This window comes from Microtus oregoni, unplaced genomic scaffold (assembly GCF_018167655.1).
Source record: "Microtus oregoni isolate MIOR12 unplaced genomic scaffold, Mior012 000035F_ref0000213, whole genome shotgun sequence".
NCBI classification, from domain to species: domain Eukaryota; kingdom Metazoa; phylum Chordata; class Mammalia; order Rodentia; family Cricetidae; genus Microtus; species Microtus oregoni.
The window spans coordinates 778,061-800,020 of NW_024543094.1; the positions used below are offsets into that span (position 1 = coordinate 778,061).

Below are 21,960 nucleotides of genomic sequence, written 5' to 3' on the forward strand. Positions count from 1 at the left end.
GGTCTCTCTGGGGGTCTCTCTCTGGGGTCTCTGGTGGTCTCTCCCTGGGGGTCTCTCTCTGGGGGTCGTGATCTGGGTACAACATTTCTATTTTATTCATTTCGATCACTATCACTATTGCTTCCCTTCATACCATTTTATGTCTAATTAATAGCTATATAATCACACATTAACATTTTATATTTGCTTTTATACACATATTTACAGAATGCAAATTCTCCCTGAAAATGTAATATAGTAACTTTGGGGCTGCAGGGAATAGCTTATTGACAGAGCACGTGTTCCACATTTGCAAGGCTTGGGGTTCAATCCCCAGCACAAAAATATAAAATAAACTAAAATAGTAACCTGTCTTCTCCCACAGTAGTACTTTTTCATATCATTTACATCTGCAAAATATGAATTACTTATATATTACTGTTGGTCAACTGCCATTTCTACACTAATAGGAAAGTCCACGGGACCTGAGAACTCAGGGAGAGAACTTTTATTATTGTTTTATTGTTTATGGTGTGCAGTCCCTCAAAGGCCTAAAATGATGTCTAATACAAAAAAAAACAGGTATTTCAGAAAACTTTTCAGAAAAATTATCATATGACTCATATTTCTCATACAAAGGACAAAACAAGAACGCTGGTGTCCAGTTCTTCAACATGCACTCTGGGCCAGAAGCCAAATTCCTAAACTCTCAAGCTCGCAGAGCAAGAGCGGAAAGGTTGAGAGGGCAACTGACAATGGATGCTGGTTTTACAAAAGTGTTCACATTACTTAATCTCAAATTGACCGCGGAATCAGCTTTCATAGTCCAATGTCCTCGGCTGCCCGCTGGTGGCCAAGGCCTTCAGCACACGCAGAAACTGAGTCTCAGTCCTGGGATGGTGGGTCTTAGCTCCCAACACCCACCCCACCCCATTCCGCCGCCGGACTAAAACGCGAGGGAGGAGACAGCGGCATTCCCCAGTCGCAGGGCTGCGGGACCAGACGCAGGCGCCGCTTCGTTCCACACCTACCATTTCGCTCCGCCCCCAGGCCGGAAGCACTTGCGGCCGCTTCCGGGCCTCCGGGCCTCTGGGGCTCGTGGTTTCTTCGGAGATGTCTTGGGTTCGAGCTGTTCCCGAGGTCCCGAGCCCTGGAGATCAGGATGTGTTTGATGAGGAAGCGGACGAGACTCTGTTAGTGCAGCGTGAATGGCAGGGACATATGCGGAGACGAATCCAAGTAAATGGGCGGGGGACGTGGACGCGAGGGGCGTGGGATTCCCACGGGGGCATAGGGCTCGCGGGGGGCGGGACACGCGGGAAGAGGCCTGAACCAGGGGCACAGCTGTCTCTCTCTGCGATCCCAAGGCCGCCCCGTCTTTCTCCCAGCTTGTTACTTGGTTAAAGGTTGATAACCTTTAAACACGCGTTCTTTGAGAGCCCCGGCTGGGTTTGGAGCAGGGAACTGACGGACTGAAGTGAACTTTTTCCAGAGTTCGGTGTTTGGGGAGGGAAATAGCTAACGGGGAGAAACATATACCGACTAGACTAAGGCGTCAGAAAACTCGTATTCACAGATGTTTTTCACTGGGTGGAGAGTCCGAAGTGAGGCGTGGTGTTACTAAGGCTTGGAAAAGGTGAACCTAAGAATGTTGTCACAGCACGGGAAGGTAGAGAAGGAGATATTGTTTCAGTTTTACTTTAAATGTATCATTCGTTCCGGATCTCTCTCACCATTCATTGAAACTTGCTTAATAATATCTGGGTAGAATCAGCTTAGTTCTGGTTGAGAACTGGTCAGATCTGCGTCCACAGAGAGGTGGATTCTAGAGTATAATGACCTGAGTTCCATCCCTGGAACCCACGTCGTGGAAGGACAGAATAGGCTCCTGGAAGTTACCTTCCGACCTTCACACTCAAGTTATGGTACGCAACGCCCCTCGCCCCCGCAATAATAATAATAATAATAATAATAATAATAATAATAAATTAAAAAGTAAAAGGCAAAAAGAACTGTGCCCACCTAATATATTTACCAGCCATTTAATTGTCCTTTTAAAGCTGCAGTTGTGATGATCTCCCTAACAATGTTCCAGCGAGATATTTGTTGAGTCCAACAGCCGTGATATCATTATAAAAATGCCTTGGGAATCTGGGGCTAGACCAATTATAAGAGGACAAAATCTCTATGCCTCATTCAGATTAGATTTCTAAGTTCAGACTTCCTCTCTGCTGTTCCTAAAATAGTTTCCTCTTCCCCAGCCTGGCCAGCCTCCTTAACTGCCCTGTTCTAGTAAGTTACCAAGACCAGACATGGAGTTCCCTGTGAAGACCTTGCTAACAGTTATTAAAAAGAACCTAACACCTGGTGTTTAACGTTTACGAGGTAGCCCTGGATTCCAAAGTGAGCTGAGGATGTGGCGTCGAGGCACATGCCTGTCATCACTTAGGAGGATGAGGAGTAGGATTAGGAATTCCAGGCCAGGCTGGAAACAAATGTGATCAGGAAGGGCAGACCAATAGTAGGGTTTTAGAAGAAACCTTCTGCTTTGGATTTGTGTCTCCGCCGTATCATATTCAGTTAACGTAATACAAAGCTGCTAAATCTATTTTCAGAACGGATTCTGTGCTTTGTGCTCCTCTAGAAAGGATGGACTTGGTGTCAGTTACCATCAGTTTCTTGTCTTTAGGAAGGCTACAGAGATGGAGTAGATGCCGGCAAAGCAGTCACGCTTCAACAGGGCTTCAATCAAGGATATAAAGAAGGGGCAGAAGTCATTATAAACTATGGACTACTCAGGGGAACACTGAGGTAATTTGATGCCTCCATTAAATACTGAGCACTCCTAAGAAATAAACACTGACTGGAGATGTCATTGACACCGCCTCGTGACAGTCTTTAAAGTATTCCTCTTGATAATATTTTGTCTTTCTAATAGTTTAACAAGCCTAGGTTTTCTTTTTTTTAAAAGGAAAGAAAAGAAGGAACTGGTTTTTCTGGCTTTATGTAAATTATATCTTCTTGCATAGAAGTTATACGGTCTGGGAAAATATAAAATAAAAAAAATTGGTATGGAGCTGTGAAGGGGGTATGATTTATAAACAGTTTATATGATTAAGTCTTGGTTAACTTGTATTAAAAGATGCTTTGTTTGTTCTTTTTGTGTTATTTACATTGTTACTTTCCTGATTTTGACATGCATTATTATTGCTAATCTATTTCTGAATGGTGTTGTCTAGAAGGAAAACATGTAGGGCCTAGAGTTCTAAATGCCTGTGACTATTTGAATTTTTCCTATTTAACTCTTGTTTATATTTTCGCTCAGTGCTTTGCTGTCCTGGTGTCACCTTCACAGTAATAGTTCAACTTTGATCAGTAAAATAAATAATCTTCTGGATGCAGTCAGCCAGTGTGAAGAGTGTGTGCTTAAACATCTGCAATCAGTCACTCCACAGCCCCAAGTTACAGATTTATTGGACTCCATTGAGGATATGGACCTTTGTCATGTCGCTCCAGCTGAGAAAAAGATTGATGAAGCTAAAGATGAAAGACTCTGTGAAAATAGTGCTGAGTGTAACAAAAGCTCCGACAAGAGTCCTAGCGGGAAAGCTTGTTCCCCTTCAGACTGTTGCACTACACAGGAGCACGCGCATTTGGAAAAACCAAGCCTCAGTTGGATTCTGGAACAGACGACCAACTTAGTGAAACAGTTGGGACTATCGGTAGACGTGCTGCAACACCTCAGACAACCATAAGATTGTCTCCATACTGTAGTGGGAGGAAGTTCATCAGAGCGATGTGTGTCTACATAAGATGACCATTGGTTGAACAGCTCACCTCTAGTTACCCCTGTGGGATTATGAGGGGTCTTCAGTGTTAACACTAGTAAATGGAACATAAGCCATTATCTTTGTTATTGGTAACTTTTTAAATTTTTAGATATATTCAAAAATCCTCATTGTCATTTTCAAATTTCTAAGACTAGCAAAACCCAAGAACAAGGGGAAAAAATCCAATGCTGCTTTCTACTTCTGTATCGGGTGACAGTTTAGGGCTCATCACCAGCAACCAAACCAAAGTTGCCGAAATAACCTAAAGGTTACCTAGATATATAGAAGTAGATGTATAGTTAGCTATACAGTAAAGTCAAGAGACCAGAGAAACTGACACTATTGATATCATTGAATGAATAATCAAAATATTAAAATTTACCTTGTTTACATTTTGGTCATAGATGTTCAGTTCTATGAAAAATAGAAAAAGTACATTTTCATGCTAGACTGTAAAGAACTGCTTGGTTTTCTAGGCAGTGAGGAGTTGGCCATGTTTTCTTAAAACAGACTATTTCTGAGCTGCAACCTTATTATTTTCATTGGAAAAAACACTCAGACCACTGACTTACCTGTATTACTTCAACATGAAATGTGTAATCCAGCATCGACAGAATCACATCCAGATTTTTGTTCCATGACTTAGGGTCAGGGAAGGATTTGTCATCACTGTCCCCACCTGGAGTTAGTATGAAGTGCCTGACTTGAGAGACACCCGAGTCATTGTCTCTTATGCCAGCTTCAGTTGCTATTTGGCCAGTATGACAGATGCTTCCTTAGCGAGAGACTGGCAAGAAGACCCAAGGGACTATGGAAATGTTCTGCTGCTTTCTTAAGTCCCTCTTTAAAATGCACAAAACATTAAGAAATTGAGGCAGCCAAATTGTAGAGTTTCCAGTGTACTAAAACACGCTTAAGGTATCAAGGTTACATTTGATGACTGGCTTTTTATTATGAAACTTTGTTCTTTGGTATTAGGAACTGAACTTAGGGCCTCATGAGTGAGTTTTATATTAAAATCTCAAATCCACACAATATTATCATTAGTCTAGAGCAGTGGTTCTCAGCCTTCCTAATGCTGTGACCCTTTAATACAGTTCCTCGTGTTGTGGTAACTCTCAACCATAAACTTATTTTCGTTGCTGCTTCATAACTACTTTTGCTACTGTTTAGAATCGTAATGTAAATATTTTCCAAGACCGATGTTTGTCAAAGGGGCCGCAGTCTGCATTTTGAGAACCTCTGCCCTATGGTGTCACTGTTGTTCTAGCCTGTATTTATACAGAAATAACCATCTCTCACAATGCATCTCAAAATGGCTACTCAAAGTAAAGATTTGAGTGCAGTAAATCTTGAAAGTTTACTTGGGCATTCCCTGATAAGAGTCCCTGAAGATCAGATCCCTTGCTGCCATTAATTACATAAGGTATCCTTATACTTACAGTCACAGGCCTGGAAGGGTATTAGCTGGGGAGCTAGACAGGTGGTTCAGTGGTCAAAAGCATCACTATACAACCATGAGTTCAGGTCCCAGGATCCACTATGGTCCCAAGCGTATGTCAGCCCTGGTTGAGGCAGAGATTAGAGGATTACAGGGACTTGCTGACTTTCTGGGGAACATCCTACCTCAGAAAAGTAAAGCAGAGATTGCTAAAGGAGGAATCTGATGCCCTCTGACCTCTATGTGCGTGCAGAGATGTATACCCCTATACACTGCACATACACACAAGAGGCTGTTGAGTTAAGGGGGGGGGGGTCTCTTTGCTTTGCTTTTAGAAAAGTTATAAAGAAGTCTTGGACTGCAGAGGAGCAGCAATGGTAATGACAAACAAACACAGTAAAGGAAAATCTACTTGTGCCCTTTGTCTTGCTTTCTATGCCCTAACAGCCAGGTCTCCCATAAAAGGCCCTGGGTGAGTGTAAATGGGATAGCAGGAGTGCCCTGCAGCTGTGACCAGAGTTTCATGGCCAAGAGATCACTTCTGGTGCTGACATATCCAGGTCTTTTTAAGCAAATGGCAGGGGCCAAGATCCTATGCTTTCCTGACATTTAAGTCACTAGAAGCCTAAGGCCAGCTAACTGATTTGCAGAGAAAGTAAGCAGCTAAACTCACCCACTGGCATCTTTATTTCCAGCCGTCTGTTACTTGTCGGGCATGGATTCTGAGAAATGTGACCTCGGGCAGTTGTAATCTGCAAATACTAACATGTAGAAGCTGTTTATGATGTCACTAAGAGATGGGACCTTTTGGGACCATATCATATCTGAACCTCATTTGTGGTCAAAACATGTAGCACATGACTGTGCTGTAATGCTTGCTCACAGCTTTCATGGTAAACCCAGTTAAAGGCCAAGTTGTGATTCTTACCTTCTTCTAAGGGTATGTTCTAGTCTAAGACCTAGGGCAAAATAGTTACGTGTGTGTGTGTGTGTGTATTAGATGGATAGAATCTTTAACTTATTTTTTTATTATTCCCAAGTTTTGAAATACACCTATGCTGTTCATAAACTACCAGTCAAGACTTGTTGCTTCTGTACAAAAAGCACAGATCTGCACTGTGAAGATGCTAGACCCTCATAGATGCCATTTACAACTAGCAGACTTGCAGAGTTGGGTATCCCTGCCCTAACTGCTGCCCACTCACGCCAGCTTCACTCTGCTTTTCCTAAGGTCGCTGTTAGGTAAGGTCACAGTTGCCCATCGCTGGTATGTTCTAAGTCCGGCCACCTTCCTGTACCAGTCAGTGGATGTAGTTAGCCACCTCTTCCCGTAAGTTCCTCTGCTTGTCTTTCTTGGTTACTACTGTTCTTTATCATTGTCTTAATGCTCCCCTTTCTGTCCACTCCTTAAACTTCTGGGGGTTTCTCTCTTGGGTCCCTATTTCTTTAGCCAGATGACCTCGTCTCCCATAGTTTCCGCTGTTCTGTCACAGAGCTAGCATTTCCGCTTCCAACTTTAGCCCAAGCTCCAGACCCAAGTTTCCAACTGCCAATTTCTCAGCCTATTTCAGTGGCTTAGCACAGCATGTCTAGACAGCCTATTCCTTCTTCCCCTCTCCTGACTCGCTTTGGTTCTGTGTTTTGACTCTTAATGTCATCTGCTCTCATCCAAAGCTAGAAATCGTCAAGTCTGCTTTTCTTTGCCATCACACTCCCCATCCAAGTGAATATTTTCACATCTTCAAATCATTTGAATTTGGCCTTTCATTCAAATAGTTGAGTTGTTTTTTTTTTTTTTAATTTGGTTTCCCCCACCCACGTGTGTTTTTGCTCTTTGTTCTGTCTGAAGTAGGGTCTCCCTGTTCCTGGATGTGTTCCTGGATGACCTCTGTGGCCTAGACTGGCCTTAAACTCACTGTAAGTCTGCCTCTAACTCCCAAATCCAGGCGTATACCTGCTGTGGGAACCCCTTCAGCCAATAGCCTTTAAGATATTGGCGTGGTCTCATGTTCTTAAATCCAGATGTAAAAGCGTGTGTGGGCCCCTTGGCTGCTGGCTTCAGTTCCAGTTCTTGGAGCTTGCAGAGGACTGCGATCACTCCTCTTTTTGTGAGTTTACCCCCTAATAAGCAAGCCTTTATTATATTTCAGTCTGGGCTAGTGTGGAAATCTTTCGTACTGCAACAGTAGATGACAAGGGCAGGCTGCTGTCACCAAGGCCCAGCCTCCTCACTCCAGCTGGTGATCCCTGGGCCAGTATCTTAAAGGCCATTGGCTGAAGGGTCCTGGTTTCATCAAATACTAATTAACCTTCATACCAGCCTCTCACTGTTATAGTCTAACCCTTTTCCTGTCTTTTGTTTCACTTGTCTTTGTCTTCCTGAACTAATTTATTAAACAAAACCTTGTATAGGGGCTGGAGAGATGGCTCAGAGGTTAAGAGCACTGGTTGTTCCTTTGGAGGTCCTGAGGCCAATTCCCAGCAACCACATGGTGACTCATGCCATCTGTAATGAGATCCGGCACCCTCTTTAGGCCTACAGGCTTACATGCACACATGCAGGCAGACCACTGTATACATAATGAATAAATCTTTAAGAAAAAAAAAACCTTGTATAGTTAGTTCCCTTTTTCCTACCTATGAAATTACAAATTTGAGTTTCAGTTCTAGTTCCGAGCAGCATGGTCAGCCATAGTTCCCATTCTTCCTCCTTCCATCATGCATTTTACATTTATTTATAGGTAATGTTACAATACTTATGTACATAATAGAGCTATTGTCAACCTCTGATTTTAATTATTTTCAACTCTTGCCCAGAGTACTTTATCCCACAGCCTTCATACCCTGAAAATAACTGATCATCAATTTAAATTTCAGTTTTATCAGTCTTTCCCTTTTTCCTACCTATGAAATTACAAATTTGAGTTTCAGTTCTAGTTCTGAGCAGCATGGTCAGCCATAGTTCCTATTCTTCCTCCTTCCATCACGCATTTTACATTTATTTATAGGTAATATTTCCTCTGCATCTAATAACAGAGTCCTTCAAAAAAGTGCCTTTATTCAGTGTTACTTCCCAGCGTTTCACATCCTACACTCTACAGAGATGCAGAGAGTGCTGGATGAGAGAAGAAAGCATGAGTGAATCTTCTAACTGAAAATACCGCTAGGAATGTGGAATTTCAGAATACCTATTCAGGGGAGACTTTGCCCTTTAAAAAGATGTTGCTGAGTCTTGAGAAATAGCTCAGCAGTTAAGAGCACTGCTTGCTTTTCCCAGGACCCCAGTTATGGAGATATGGGTCCCACATCTGGCTTCCATAGCTACAGTTTGTGCTACACAGTCACATGCATAATTTTTTTTGCATATTACTGATAAAATCCATATATCCAAATTTGATCATCATTTTATACCAGGATAAATAGTAACATCAAGAAATAGCATTACCTATCCCTAAAATTATACTAATAAGTTGACTATAGCTTAGCAGTTGAGCATTTGCCTAGCATATGTGATGCCCTAGATTCAATTCATTGCACCACCCAAAAGTAGTACTAATGATTAAATGATATTACGCTATAATGCTAATTTAAAACATAAAAATCTATTTAATAATTTTGGATACTAAGAAAGTACAGAAGCTATGCAGGACTGGATGGAAAGAGTTTAATAAATGCTTAGTGTTAAGCAGGATTCCTGGTAACAGGATTTAGTAACAGGAGTTGGCAGTAGAAGAGGAAAGTCATAGTGAATACAGTGTTCAGGATGCACAGTCCCTATTCTAAAAGTTCTACATATATTAATTTATTTAATCCTTACAACAACTCTATCTGAGAGATAACCATTAGCCCCATTCTAGAGATGAGGAAACTGAGTCAAGGAGCAGGTTGAGCAACTCAACCCAATTCATAACTGCAAAGTAGCACAGATGAAATGTCAAATAAGGTAAGGCTGTTCCCAGAGTTTGTGCTCTGGGCAAATGCTCACTAAATAGTTATATGGTAGCAGTGGTAGTGTTTCATGTTGGGGCTAGGAGCTCTATTTCCCCCTTGTTTTCTGCTGTCTACATTTCACAAGTCTTCTCGTGAGCAAGTGTACTAGAGGAGCAACACTGAGAATAAATGTGTGTTATTAAAGGATTTGTCACATTAGATTACGCAGTAGGGGCTTGGCAGACAAGTAGTGACTTTCTACACACTGGAGAGGCTGAGAACCTGGTGCCTGTTCATCTTCAAAACTGTGTGCCTCAGCAGTCCAGGTACAGCGCTGAAGGCCTGGAAGGTTCCCAGAGAGCTACTGGTCTTTAGTTCACATTGGAAGCCAGTTTCTGGTGCGAGTTCAGAACGACAGTGATGGCAACAGAATAGATACACATTCACCAACAAGAAGTGAAGGCAGGGCAAGCAGGCAATGCTGCTTTTTCTTGGGATGTACTTATATCTGGGGTGCCACCAGAAGGTGCTGCCTATGCTTGAGGGTCTTCTCCCCTCAGCTAATCCCTGGGAATGGCCTCACAGACCTTCCCAGAGACTTGTCTCTTATTTGATTCCAGATCCAGTTAAGCTGATAAGATTAACCATCACAGCAAATACTACCATAAAATGTTTTGATAATGTGAATGATAACCAGACGTTAAAAGCAATGAAAGTTTCTCAGAATGTGCTACACATTTAGAAAAGAAAAAAAAAATACTATTCCCCGCATGGAGGAGAAAATCTTGATCACCTCTACGGTGATATGGCGAGTTGTACTTAGCATATACAGAAACTAAATCCTCACACTCTAACTGGTATCACCCATTTTGTGATATTGTGTATTTATTTTTATTTATTCCTACTTAGTTCAAAAAGGGCCTGTTAGAGGATGAAGCCATGGCTCCATGGTTAAGAGCATTTAAGTACAGTTTCCACAACACAGGTTGGCGCACAACCTCTTGTAACTCTGGCTCTAAGGGATCCAATGCCCTCTTCTGTGATCCGTGGGCACAAGAGCAGAGGTGGTACATATATAGAAGAGCAGGCTAAACACATCTAGTTGAGAAACAACTGTTTTTAAAAGGGGCTGTAGGCACACCCTTTCATGCTGCTGCAGATTTTCCCCAAAAGAGCCAAGACTCTTAACCTTTGGAATACTACATTTTCTTGCCCTGTCTTTTGTGTGTTTGTCTACATTTCGCCATCAGAGAGGCCTGGGCATTTGGATTCCAAGAAACTGTTGAATTAGTTCATAGCCACTGGGTGGTGCTGGTCCACCCTGCTGTGTTTCCTTCCTCTGCATCCTCTCTCACAAGGAGCCAGCAACTATCCCTGAAGCTGTACCAAACAAATGGTACATCTTACAAATGGTTGAGCCATTTGTAAGATGAAGCAAGTTGAGGGTGTTTAGGAAGACTGCGTTAATAAGCAAGAAACTAGGGTGTCAGCCTAATTCTCAGCTGAGAGTTTTCCCAAATTAAAATCAGCACAGACCTGGTATCAAGACTATGTAGCCAGGCCTACATTGAGACCCTATCCAAAAAAGTACCCTTTATTCTCCCGAACTGGGGCCTAAAGGAAAAAATCTAAAGCCCAAAGCATACAGTCTTCAAAGAGTCTGTGAAGTTACAGCCTCACGTGCATGAAGAATCTACTTGACAAGCAAGACTAATTCTTTTAAACACTTCTAAGCGATCTCTTGTTCTCTAGCTCTGAGTCTTACTTCTCTCACACCCACATAAACAACTTTTTATAACTTAAAGGTAGTGATAGACACCTTTTAAATCCACTCTAGAACATCTCAGCAAACCCACAACTAGACAGATGCTTCTCACATAAAATACATGTCATTCCAGTAGTTAAGCTGTTCGCTTAGGAATTGCCTAGTCATTATGGATATATGTTCTCTGGTACTTCTCTAAATCAGTGTTCTCAGCAATGTCTCTTCTTTTACATTTATTTAACACGGGAACAGGGTACCATGACCTCAGTGGGAAGGTCAGAAGACAGCTTGCAGGAGTTAGTTTTCTTCTCTCACCATACGGGTCTTGGGGATCAAACGCAGGTCTTCAGGCTTAGTGGCATGCACCTTTACCAACTGAGCCTTCTTTCTGGCCCCCAATACTTATTTTTAAAAGCATATGATTTTGAATGAATTATTAAACATTTTATCAGCATTTTCTAGTAAAGTAAGATTGGTTTGACAGCACTGACAGCTCTTTCCTTTAAAACAAACTATACTGATGCGATACTGAAATTTTCCATTTTTTCTTCTTCAGAAAAAATGAAAATACTTTTCTCCCATAGTCAAAACCTAAAAACAATAGGGACTCTCTATAACTTGTAATTATAAATTATGCTATGAAACATTAGATCATTTTCATATTCAAAACTAATTATGGAGCTGAGGAGATGACTCAGCAGATATGAAACTAGTTGCTTTTCCAGAGGACCTGGGTTCAATTTCCAGCACCCACATAACAACTCACATCAGTTCTGGGGGATCCATTGCCGTCTTCCAGCCTCTATGGGCATTATACACATGTGGGACACATACATGCAAGCAAAACACTCGCACACGTAAAACAAAAACAAATATTTTTTTTTAAAAAATTACGATATTGCTTCTGATGCTTTGGTGAAAATCAACTGTGAAAACCTAGCAACCAATTTGTAATCTATCTACTGCTCTAGAAGCTGATGCTATGGAGTTGATTGTGGAAGAAATGGGAATTAAATGTATTTAGACATTTAAACCCCACATGGAAATACACTTGAAATCACTATTCAGGATGCTAAATGATGTGCTGTTGGTGTGCCTATAGCAGGTTCATTTGATGCTGGGAACTGGCACAGTGTCCATCACAACTAAATAATGTGCTATTGGTGTACCTATAGCAGGTTCATTTGATGCTGGGAACTGGCACAGTGTCCATCACAACTAAATAATGTGCTATTGGTGTACCTATAGCAGGTTCATTTGATGCTGGGAACTGGCACAGTGTCCATCACAACTCAAACATTTGTTAGCTTGAAGAGCATTTCTGTCTGTGATGGAACAAAACGAGTTCTTCATAAAAAATAGCAACAAGGCTGGGCGGTGGTGGCGCACGCCTTTAATCCCAGCACTCGGGAGGCAGAGGCAGGCAGATCTCTGGGAGTTCAAGGCCAGCCTGGTCTACAAGAGCTAGTTCCGGGATGGGCACCAAAGCTACAGAGAAATCCTGTCTCGAAAAACAAAAAAAAAAACAAAACAAAACAAAACAAAAAAAAGATGGCAACAGCAGGGAAGCCAAAGGTGTGATGTGTTTTTCTTAGCTGCTCTGAGGCCTCTGCCTCTTCTGTGTGTGAACACAACACTTTTGGTCTTGTCACGGGTTGCTTTGTCTCTTAACTGTGGAACCAAGGGACAACTTGAGAAAGTGGGGCAAAATAAGTTGCTGATGATAAAGGAGTCAATTCATGTCAAGAATGATTAGAGAAGGTGACTAATAGGTTTTCTGCCCCAGATAATAGGTTTCTTCACTGACATAGTGAACCAGATCAAGCCAAACTACAAAAGTATAACAACAGGTTTATTGAGAACAAAGGACTCAGAGAATGAGGCCAGAGAAGTCACAGACCCAAGTCAAGACAAGAAAGTTTTGTAGATTGTAGGCAAGTGATGATGACATATCCACCACAAGTTGGATTTGTGCCAAGTATGATCAAAAGCTGAGCACTCAGATGTGAACTTGGGTGACTGGCAACTTCAGGGAGGAAGCTGCAGTAGCCACCAAGATGTAGAACTCGGCCTTTGGAATGTTTTCTTTGTTCGGAGACTCTTCGAGCTGGTGGGGTTTGGAGAGAGAGAGAGAGAGAGAGAGAGAGAGAGAGAGAGAGAGAGAGAGGCTTCCTGGACCATTCAATGGCAAGACTGAGGTTCCAGCTGAACATAAATGAAAGAACATTCTGGAAATCAATGTAGTTTTTAATTTGATGTGGCAGAATATATGTTGAGTCCAAGGTAATAATACATTTGCTAAGAAATCCCAAGTCTGGGAATTGGGTTGAGGGAAATAATTAGGAGATTTAAAATATTACCAAAACTATAATTTGTAGCCATATTACCTATAATGGAAAAAAAACACGAAAAGGCCAACAATTTAACAGTTTTCAAAAAGATTAGCCTGGAACAGTAGGATTACAAGTTTGGGGCCAGTTTAGGACATAGAAATTTTTTTTTAAGAAAACCTTCACTGAAATAAATGCTACAAATACAACAACTTTAGAAACACAATGTTTGGGGTATATTCTTAAGCAAAAGTCACTACAATACATAGAGTCTCTATTCTAAGGCATCATGTGTGTTTTACAGATCTAGATTATCCTCAAATGTGGTAGTTTTATATTGTTGTAGTGAGGTTAGAGGGCTTGACTTTTACTATACTGTTTTTACAGTAAGAAAAAAAAAGTCCAATGTCATGGCTTGTGCCTGTATCCTAAAACTCTTAAGCAGGAGGCAAGAGGTCATGAGTTCAAGGCTAGCCTGGCCTGATCTGTGTGTAAAGCAAATATATGTATTTCAAAGGATTGAATCAGGAAATAATCTTGTGGGAATAAAATATACAATGGGAAATCATGGAAAGTTTCCTGTTGACTAGCAGTGTGTGGTATGGGTTCTATCTCACAGGGACCTTAAATCCAACCAGAAAGTGGCTTATTACTCCCATAAGGTTTGTCACTATTAAACCTGTATATCTTGTCAGCAGATCACTGTTGTAGGTTGCAGGATATGCAGTTACATTGATATTATCTTTCTCTATCCAGTAATATGTGAAGTACCTCCCAGTACCATGAACACTAGTCAGTAAGGTCATAGCTTCCAGCTAGGCTCCAGATTGCCCCCCTATGCACAATGGGATATGCAAGTGTTGATTTCAGCAATAGGGCCCCAAATCAGTTCATACAAAGTAACCAATAGCCTTGAAATAGCCTGTGATGTTTGAAAATTTAATTTCTTTGAGTACCCTTTGGAGTTTGGTTATATAAAGAACAATTAGGACATTCCCTTATGATTTCCCTGGCTTATTGCCAAGTGATAAAATGGTGTGGGAAGTCCTTCTGTCTATGTATAGCTTTTATTGGTTAATGAATAAAGAAGCTGCTTTGTCTGTGATAGGACAGAATAAAGCTAGGCAGGAAACCTAAACTGAATGCTGGGAGAAAGTAGGCAGAGTCAGTGAGATGCCATGGTTGCTGCCAGAAGAGAAAGATGCAATGCGTCATTCAGAACTTTGCCAGTAGGCCACGATCACCATGATAAAATATAAAATAATAGAAATGGGTTAATTTAAGATGTAAGAACTAGCTAGAAATATGCTTAAGCTATTGGCCAAACAGTATTGCAAATAATATAGTTTCTGAGTGATTATTTTGTGTTTGGGCACCTGGGAACAAATGAGCAGCCTCTACCAACAATAAAAAAAAAAAAAACTTTCTTCCTCTTAACACAAAGTTTCTTATAAAATTCTGAGGCTTCTAGCATATTTCTTATGAATAACTGATCAGTTTCATCATTATCTTATGCTACAGGGCCTGATAAACCCCTATGAGATTTGCTATTTGTTATATTCAACAGTTGATTTCTATTTCTGATTATTTGTTGTATTGAGTAACAAATTAACTCTGAATCATCTGGAATATATTCATCAGTTTTGATATGTAGAACAACAATGAGAGTCAGTAACTATATTAAGAAGTTCTGGGAAATCTAATAATACCATGAGAATAGCATATAATTTGATTTTTGAACTGATTCATAAGGGCTTTGAGCTACTTATTTTTCCTGACTTACAACCTTCCTTTCATGATTTATTTGCATCGATATTGAATGTAGGGGCCCCAGAAATTGGTGTTCTTCTTACCATGTGATGGAGGATGCAATTGGTTCTTTTTATAAACTGGAGTTTATATCTTGCTCTTGGGATATTTGTTGCTGAGCTCTCCTAAGAAATTGCTGCAAGCTCTTTGCCAATGTTCAGTTTCTTCCCACAATGAGGCTATTTCAGCATTAGTAAAAGGTACCACAATATCTGTTGAGTCTATTCCAGCTAAATGTCAAAGTCACAATTTTCCTTTCAGAATCAGTTCATAAAAGTTTTCTACATAGGTCTTTATTTTGTTTAACTCGGTATGGTGAAATTATCCATTCTAAGATATTATCTTCTCTTTACATAAAAATTCCCGTAGGAGAATAAGTGGAAGGAAGTATAACGAGAATGCAGTCAAGCTCTGGATCCAAGTGGTCTACTTGTGCATCCTGTAATTTCTTTTCTATCAGAGCCAATTCTCTCTCAGCCTCAGTGGATGATTTTCTTGGACTATTAAAGTCCTAATTACCTTGTAAGGTTTGAAATGGATTACTTAGCACTGGAGTAGTTAATCTACTTGTGTGCCTCCACCAATTAATATCTCCCAGCAAATTTTGAAAATTGTTAAGAGATTCATAATTGATATCTCCTGATTTATACTTTCTGTGGTTGTAAACCTATTTTATATACTAAGTAATTAATAGAATCTCCTCCTTGTATTTTTTAGGAGAATTTATAATCTCCAACAAGGCAAAATTATCTTTACTTCATCAAACATTTTTCTAAGGTATTTGTATCTGAATCAGCCAGTTAGATATCATCGATATAATGGTAAATTGTAGATTGAGAAAATTGTTTACAAATTATTCCCAATGGCCGTTGTATAAAAGATTGACATAAAATGGGGCTATTTAACATTCCTTATGGAAGAATTTTCCAGTTGTTCCTTTTAACAGGCTGGAAATTATTAAAAGTAGGCACTGTTAAGGCAAATATTTCTTCATCTTGTTCTTGTAAAAGTATAGTGAAAAAGCAGTCTTTTAAACCAGTCACTATAATAGACCATCCTTTAGGTGATAAAGAAGGAAAGGGAATTCCAAGCTATAAAGAGCCCACTATTAATAGCTCTCAGATCCATTATCATTCTCCAATTTCCAGATTTCTTTTTAATAACAAATATAGGAGAATTCCAAGGGCTGGTCAGTTCTTCAATATGTTGAGCATGTAGCCGCTCCTGTATCAGCTGTTCCGGTGTCTGTAATTTTTCTGCTTTCCAAGGTCATCGTTTCACTCAGACATATATGTCAGTTAACCATTTTAAAGTAGATCTGTTGGTACCATTCAAAGACCAATAGCTATTGTGCCCTGCTTATGTACAACTTGAACTGGCTGTGATTATTCTTAATAATATCTTTTAATATTTAGAAGCATTCTTTATTTTATGGTTTGTTTCTGAGATTAGAGGAATATTAATCTGTGTTTTCCATTGCTGTAACAAATCACATCCCCAATAAATTCATTGTTATTCATTAGTTACATATGGTTTTAATTTTTCTACCTGTCCTTCTGGTCTCAATTCACTCAGTCCACTTTGTACTTTGTTTTACCTGATATAAAGTTCCAATTCCTAAAAGCTGAATTTTTACTTCTTGAAGTGGCCAATCTGGATGCCAAGCCTTCGGTGAATTTGTGGTTACATCTGCACCAGTGTCCGGTAATCCTACCATTATAATGCCATTTATTCACATTTTTAGGTTTTGTTTTGATCATTTGTAGAAGTTTGCCAAAACACTTTTTAAATCATCTCTCCTCAATTTTTTTGCTTTATCTACTGAAGGTGTTCTGTCCTTGGTCACGTTTAGAGTACTGTGTTTCTAACAGTCATTAAGTCTTTTACTGGCTCTGTGGATGAGTTTCTTCAATGCTGACAGGAAATAATTAAACCAAATTTGATACTGGGTCCTGTGGAAGACCCTAAGGTATTTCTCTATGGCAAAGGGTTATCTTTACTTGTCCTTTGTTGGTCTACAGCCTTTACCACACCTCTTCATATTCCAGAAGCCTAAGGCCTTCTATTTGGATTATCTCTAGAAAAAAACATTGTTTTCAGGAATACCTTGTCTATAATTCCTTTTCATGTGACTTTGCTTACCACAATTAAAATATGATATTTTGATTTTTCTTAAAATTTTTAGAAATCACTTCTCCTATCAAAGTAGCTTCATTAGTGCGAGATTCAATATCAGCTGTTTTTCTGATCCATTCGTCTATTGGTGCTGATCTTGCCTTTAAATGACTAATCTTCCTTCTGCATTCTGGATTAGCATTTTCAGAAGTCAAAGATTCAATTAATATTTGTCTGATTTCTGGATCTGATACTATTCTATTTTTGCAGAAGTCAATCTTTGTGACAAATTAGTGATGGCATTTTTGAGCCTTGTATAATTTTAGTAAATGACTCAGACCTCTTTCCCGATTTGTCAACCTAGTCTTAAGCATTCAAAGCTGCTAGAAATATCAATACCTCTAGCCCTATCTCATTGTTCAATGCTCCTAGCTTCATCTTTCTACCATGTTCTCCATTGTAACTCAGGACCAGTTTCTAATATATTATAAAAACATATTTTATATGTATATGAGCTATGATATGATATAAATATATTATATGATTTATATTAACATAAAATATATCATATGTTCTGTATTATTGTATCATGGCACATAATGATATAATTTATATTATATAATATATAAACATATAATGTATTGTTATTATATAAAATAATATAGCATATTATTATAATATGATATACTATATTATTAAATAACATATTGTATATAATCTATTATGCTTATAATATAATGCATAGATATTTGTTATATATTCCCATTTTTAATCATAGATAGATAGTATATAACTTTAGGTCAATATAAAATAGTAGTATTCTTTGAGGCTTTATCAAACAACCTAGTTATTTTTCCCTCAACACTTCTTCCCCTTCTGTATTGACCTCCCTTGCCCTCAGTTGGAGTTCCCCCAACCATTGTTCCATCTCCCACTTCTTACTACCTGAATCTTGCTCTTCCCCTCTCAGCCCCCTTTCCCACCTATGATCCCTTTATACCTTCCTGGTTTCTGTGGTTACTCCATGTTGTATACTCACATCTGAGGATATGAGCCTAGGAACCACAGATGAGAGAGAACATGCCAGTTTGCTCTTTTTTAGTTTTTTTTTTTTTTGGCCTCACTTAATATGATCTTTTCTAGGACTATCTATTTGCTTGTAAATTCCATATTTAATTTTTCTTTACCACTAAATAGTATTCCATATTGTATACGTACTATAATTTCATCAGCCATTCATTTATTTGCTGGAGGACATTTAGATCGTTTGCATTTCCTGGTTATAGTGAAGCGGGCAGCAAAGAACATTGCTGGACAAGTATCCGTGAAGTAAAATGTTGTCTTTTTCACGTATGCCACGGAGTGGTATAGCTTGGTCATATGGTAGATTTATTTTTAGATTTTTGAAATATTCTTCATACTGATTTCCAGAATGGCTGTACCAATTTATAATCCTCGCAAAACTTAAAAAGTCCTGCACAGCTAAGAAAACAATCCGGCACGTGAAGAAGAAACCCACAGGCGTGAGAGAATCTTGGCAAGCTATAGACCTGACAGAGATGTGTAAGCAGAATCAGAACAAACAAACAAGCAAAAACAGGGTCAAGAAAACAAATGACCCAACTATGAAATGGGCTAGGATCTAAGCAGAAAGCTCTCAATAGAAGAAATAAAAATGTTTAAGAAATACGTTTAATTTACCATCGTTAGCAATTAAGGAAATACAAATTACAACAGCCTTGTGACTTCATCTCACCTCAGTCAGAATGGCTAACAACTGACCACCGCGCGCTGCTGTGGTTATAGAGAAAGAGGAACCACATTCACCACTCGTGTGAACGCAACTTGGCGCGGCCACCCTGGATATCAATATGGAGAATTCTCAGAAATTCTTCTTCGGAGTTCTTATTGAAGGCAGAATCTGGAGACCGAACTCAGGTTTTCAGGTTGTTGGGGCGAAGGCTCTTTCCTGCTGAGTCATCTCACCAAAGCCTAGCTTTTAAGTCACGTGGTGCTGTGGGCTTGCTGGGAGCTGGATGGCTGGGGAAAGCTTGCTAAATGGGGAGGTGGCAGCTGTGCTCAGCACTGCAGTTTTGGTGGGAAACCACCACACACTGTTTCTCTGACATTGAGTCCTGCCTCACGGGACACTTCCCCCTGATGTCATCAAGCGTGTGGCTATCTACTTAGTAATTTCTTGCTGATTATCACTTACTCAGACTTATTAACAGATTAAACCAAGGCTTCCTATTTATTCCCTTGGCCTCCATCTGATTTTTAGGAGGGAGGGAGACTCAAATTTTTATTTTTAAAATTTAGGCATCGTTGAACTTAGTTTCAGTTTAAAATAAATACCTTTTTAGAGAACTAATAAAAGATGAACAGCATCAAAATAAAGATGAAACTTAATGGAAATGGTGTGGAACTGGGAAAAAAGCAAAATCCTATGACATTTCAGTAGCACAAAGGGCTTTCATTACAAAATGCTTTACATTAAAATTTCAGGTGAGATAGAAATTAATTTAACTTATTAACTGATGAGTTTTGGAAACTAATGGCAGATAAAAATTCCGGCTATGTAGCTTTCTATGTGGCCTTTTCAGTTGTGTTATGAGTACATGTATTTTAGAATCTTAAATCTAAAACTGAAATCATTCGTTATTTGTTTGGGAGGAGCATGCTTAAACAGGTGGAACGTCGGCTATTCCAGACTAAATACATAACCTAAAAATACTTCCATAGTAACGTGAAGACAGGACTTCGGTACTTAAGTGTACAGCCCTCTTAACTACTGCTAAGAAGGAGGCAGTTCATTCTGATCACTTATTCTGCTGCAAGCCCTTATGTTTTCCATAATTAAAGACAATTTACTTAAGTACCCCACGTCTCCATTACCAAATAGGTTCCTGTTTCCCAGGAGGCCTATCAAACGTGACTCCCAGGAGAAGCAGAAGAGGCACAACCACACCCAAGCAGCTGCAGCCAGTCAGCCTGCCAAGGAATGAAGCCTTGTTTCAGGAAGCACTACTCAGAGGCAGCAGACAGAGAACAAGATCGCTCACCACCAAAGATCAAGATTATGACTCATCAAAAGTCCCTCACCACAAACCTCACGACTCAGACAGAGAGAACACCTAACGAAATATGGATGGGCTGTGATTTGTGGTTTGTAACTGTAAGAGCAGAGAAATTCAAAGTAAAGTGGGATGTGATCTCTATACACTCCAGTCCCACAAGCAAGAAAGTCATCTATGTATATAGGTCAGTGATTACTGAGTACATACTAAAGATGTAAATATTTTGTATATTAAGTAATTGTTAAGCTGTGCATTAACACTATGCACCAGGCTAATATATATTGTTAAGATTTCCATCTTAGCCGGGCGGTGGTGGCGCACGCCTTTAATCACAGCACTCAGGAGGCAGAGGCAGGCAGATCTCTGTGAATTCGAGGCCAGCCTGGTCTACAAGAGCTAAGATTTCCATCTTAACTCAAATGTTAAACATTTTAGCTACTGGAGATACTTTTAAAGATTTTTACATATTTTAATTGTGTGTATGTGGGGGGGGGCATGCATATGAGAACAGGTGCCCTCAGGGGCCAAAGGAATCAGTTCCCCTAGAGCTAGAGTTGCAGGCATTGTGAACTGCCCAAAGTGGATGCTTGGAATTGAACACAGGTTCTTAGCAAAAGCAGTATATGCTCTTATCCATCTCTCTAGCCCTGGAGATACTTTTAAACAAATTATCATCTAATATTGATTTCAAAGATTTAATGTAGTAAAGTAAAATGAAAATGCTTAGTGCACACTTGAAAATACATCCAGCACAGGCTAGTGGCTTCACAGGGACCATATTCTTCTCATAGGACCCTAGGAAATTATCTCTATTTTACAGACACCGGTCAGAAGGAATCTCTGTCTACCTGTCTCACCAGGCTGTCCCCACAGAGGATAGTCACAGGCTTTTATTAGCTGTCTTCCCTCCCCTTTTCTTACTTTTCCAGTCCTGCTGTGAGTTTGCTATGACTGCCAACACACACACCATTGTTTGTGGTATGCACAATAAACATTCATTTCCTCACAGTTGCGGGGGTAGGAAAGTGAGAAATAAGTCTCACAATTTGTCCTTTCATCTCCACTGGAGCACCACGGCACGCGTGCACACACACACACACACACACACACACACAGAAGCACAAATAAGTAAACAAAATGTAAAATTGTGTTCTCTTTAAAGAAAATAAATAATTTTTCTTTTTAGAATGATACCAGTCATGTTGGAATAAGACCCACCCTCAATACGTCCTTTTAATTCATTTGAATCAGCAGAAGCATCTCAGCTCCAATATGATTACATTTTTGGTTGGCGTTAGAACTTCAACATATAAATTTAGTGAGGATGACAAATTCAGTCCATAACACTAATCCAATAACTCACTTCACCTGAAACTTTCTTTTGGATTGTCTTTGGAAGACGTAAGTCATGCCATAAAACAGGAAGGATATTATCCAACACATTGTACAAAATATATACCTATATATAGATATATAGAGGCATATGTATCACCTACAGGAATATACATACTCAGGGAGCAAATTGTAAATAAGATTGAAGCACCAGTCATTAATGGAGAGCATCACTCACTACCCCTCCTTGTTGATCTCTGGTGTGGTCTCATGTCATTTTCATGGTACCCTTGTCAAGCTGGAGTCATGAGCTCTTGTTACAGATGTGAAAACTGATGCCCAAAGAGATTGA

General features: G+C 39.7%; 1 protein-coding gene across 1 annotated transcript; it reads left to right on the plus strand.

Moving 5' to 3' along the window:
• The first annotated feature begins 1,047 nt into the window (after positions 1 to 1,047).
• Positions 1,048 to 6,040, plus strand: Yae1 (YAE1 maturation factor of ABCE1). The gene is made up of 3 exons (XM_041630767.1): positions 1,048 to 1,218; positions 2,669 to 2,790; positions 3,305 to 6,040. The coding sequence occupies exons 1-3, from the start codon at positions 1,093 to 1,095 to the stop codon at positions 3,732 to 3,734; spliced, it is 678 nt and encodes a 225-aa protein (XP_041486701.1). The 5' UTR covers positions 1,048 to 1,092; the 3' UTR covers positions 3,735 to 6,040.
• Positions 6,041 to 21,960: the final 15,920 nt, after the last annotated feature.

Excerpts from the sequence above, each read along its gene's own strand:
- Yae1 (XM_041630767.1), top strand. The coding sequence starts at position 1,093 with ATGTCTTGGGTTCGAGCTGTTCCCGAGGTCCCGAGCCCTGGAGATCAG. Across the intron at positions 1,219-2,668 it reads ATATGCGGAGACGAATCCAA|GAAGGCTACAGAGATGGAGT; the intron begins GTAAATGGGCGG and ends TCTTGTCTTTAG. Across the intron at positions 2,791-3,304 it reads CTACTCAGGGGAACACTGAG|TGCTTTGCTGTCCTGGTGTC; the intron begins GTAATTTGATGC and ends ATTTTCGCTCAG.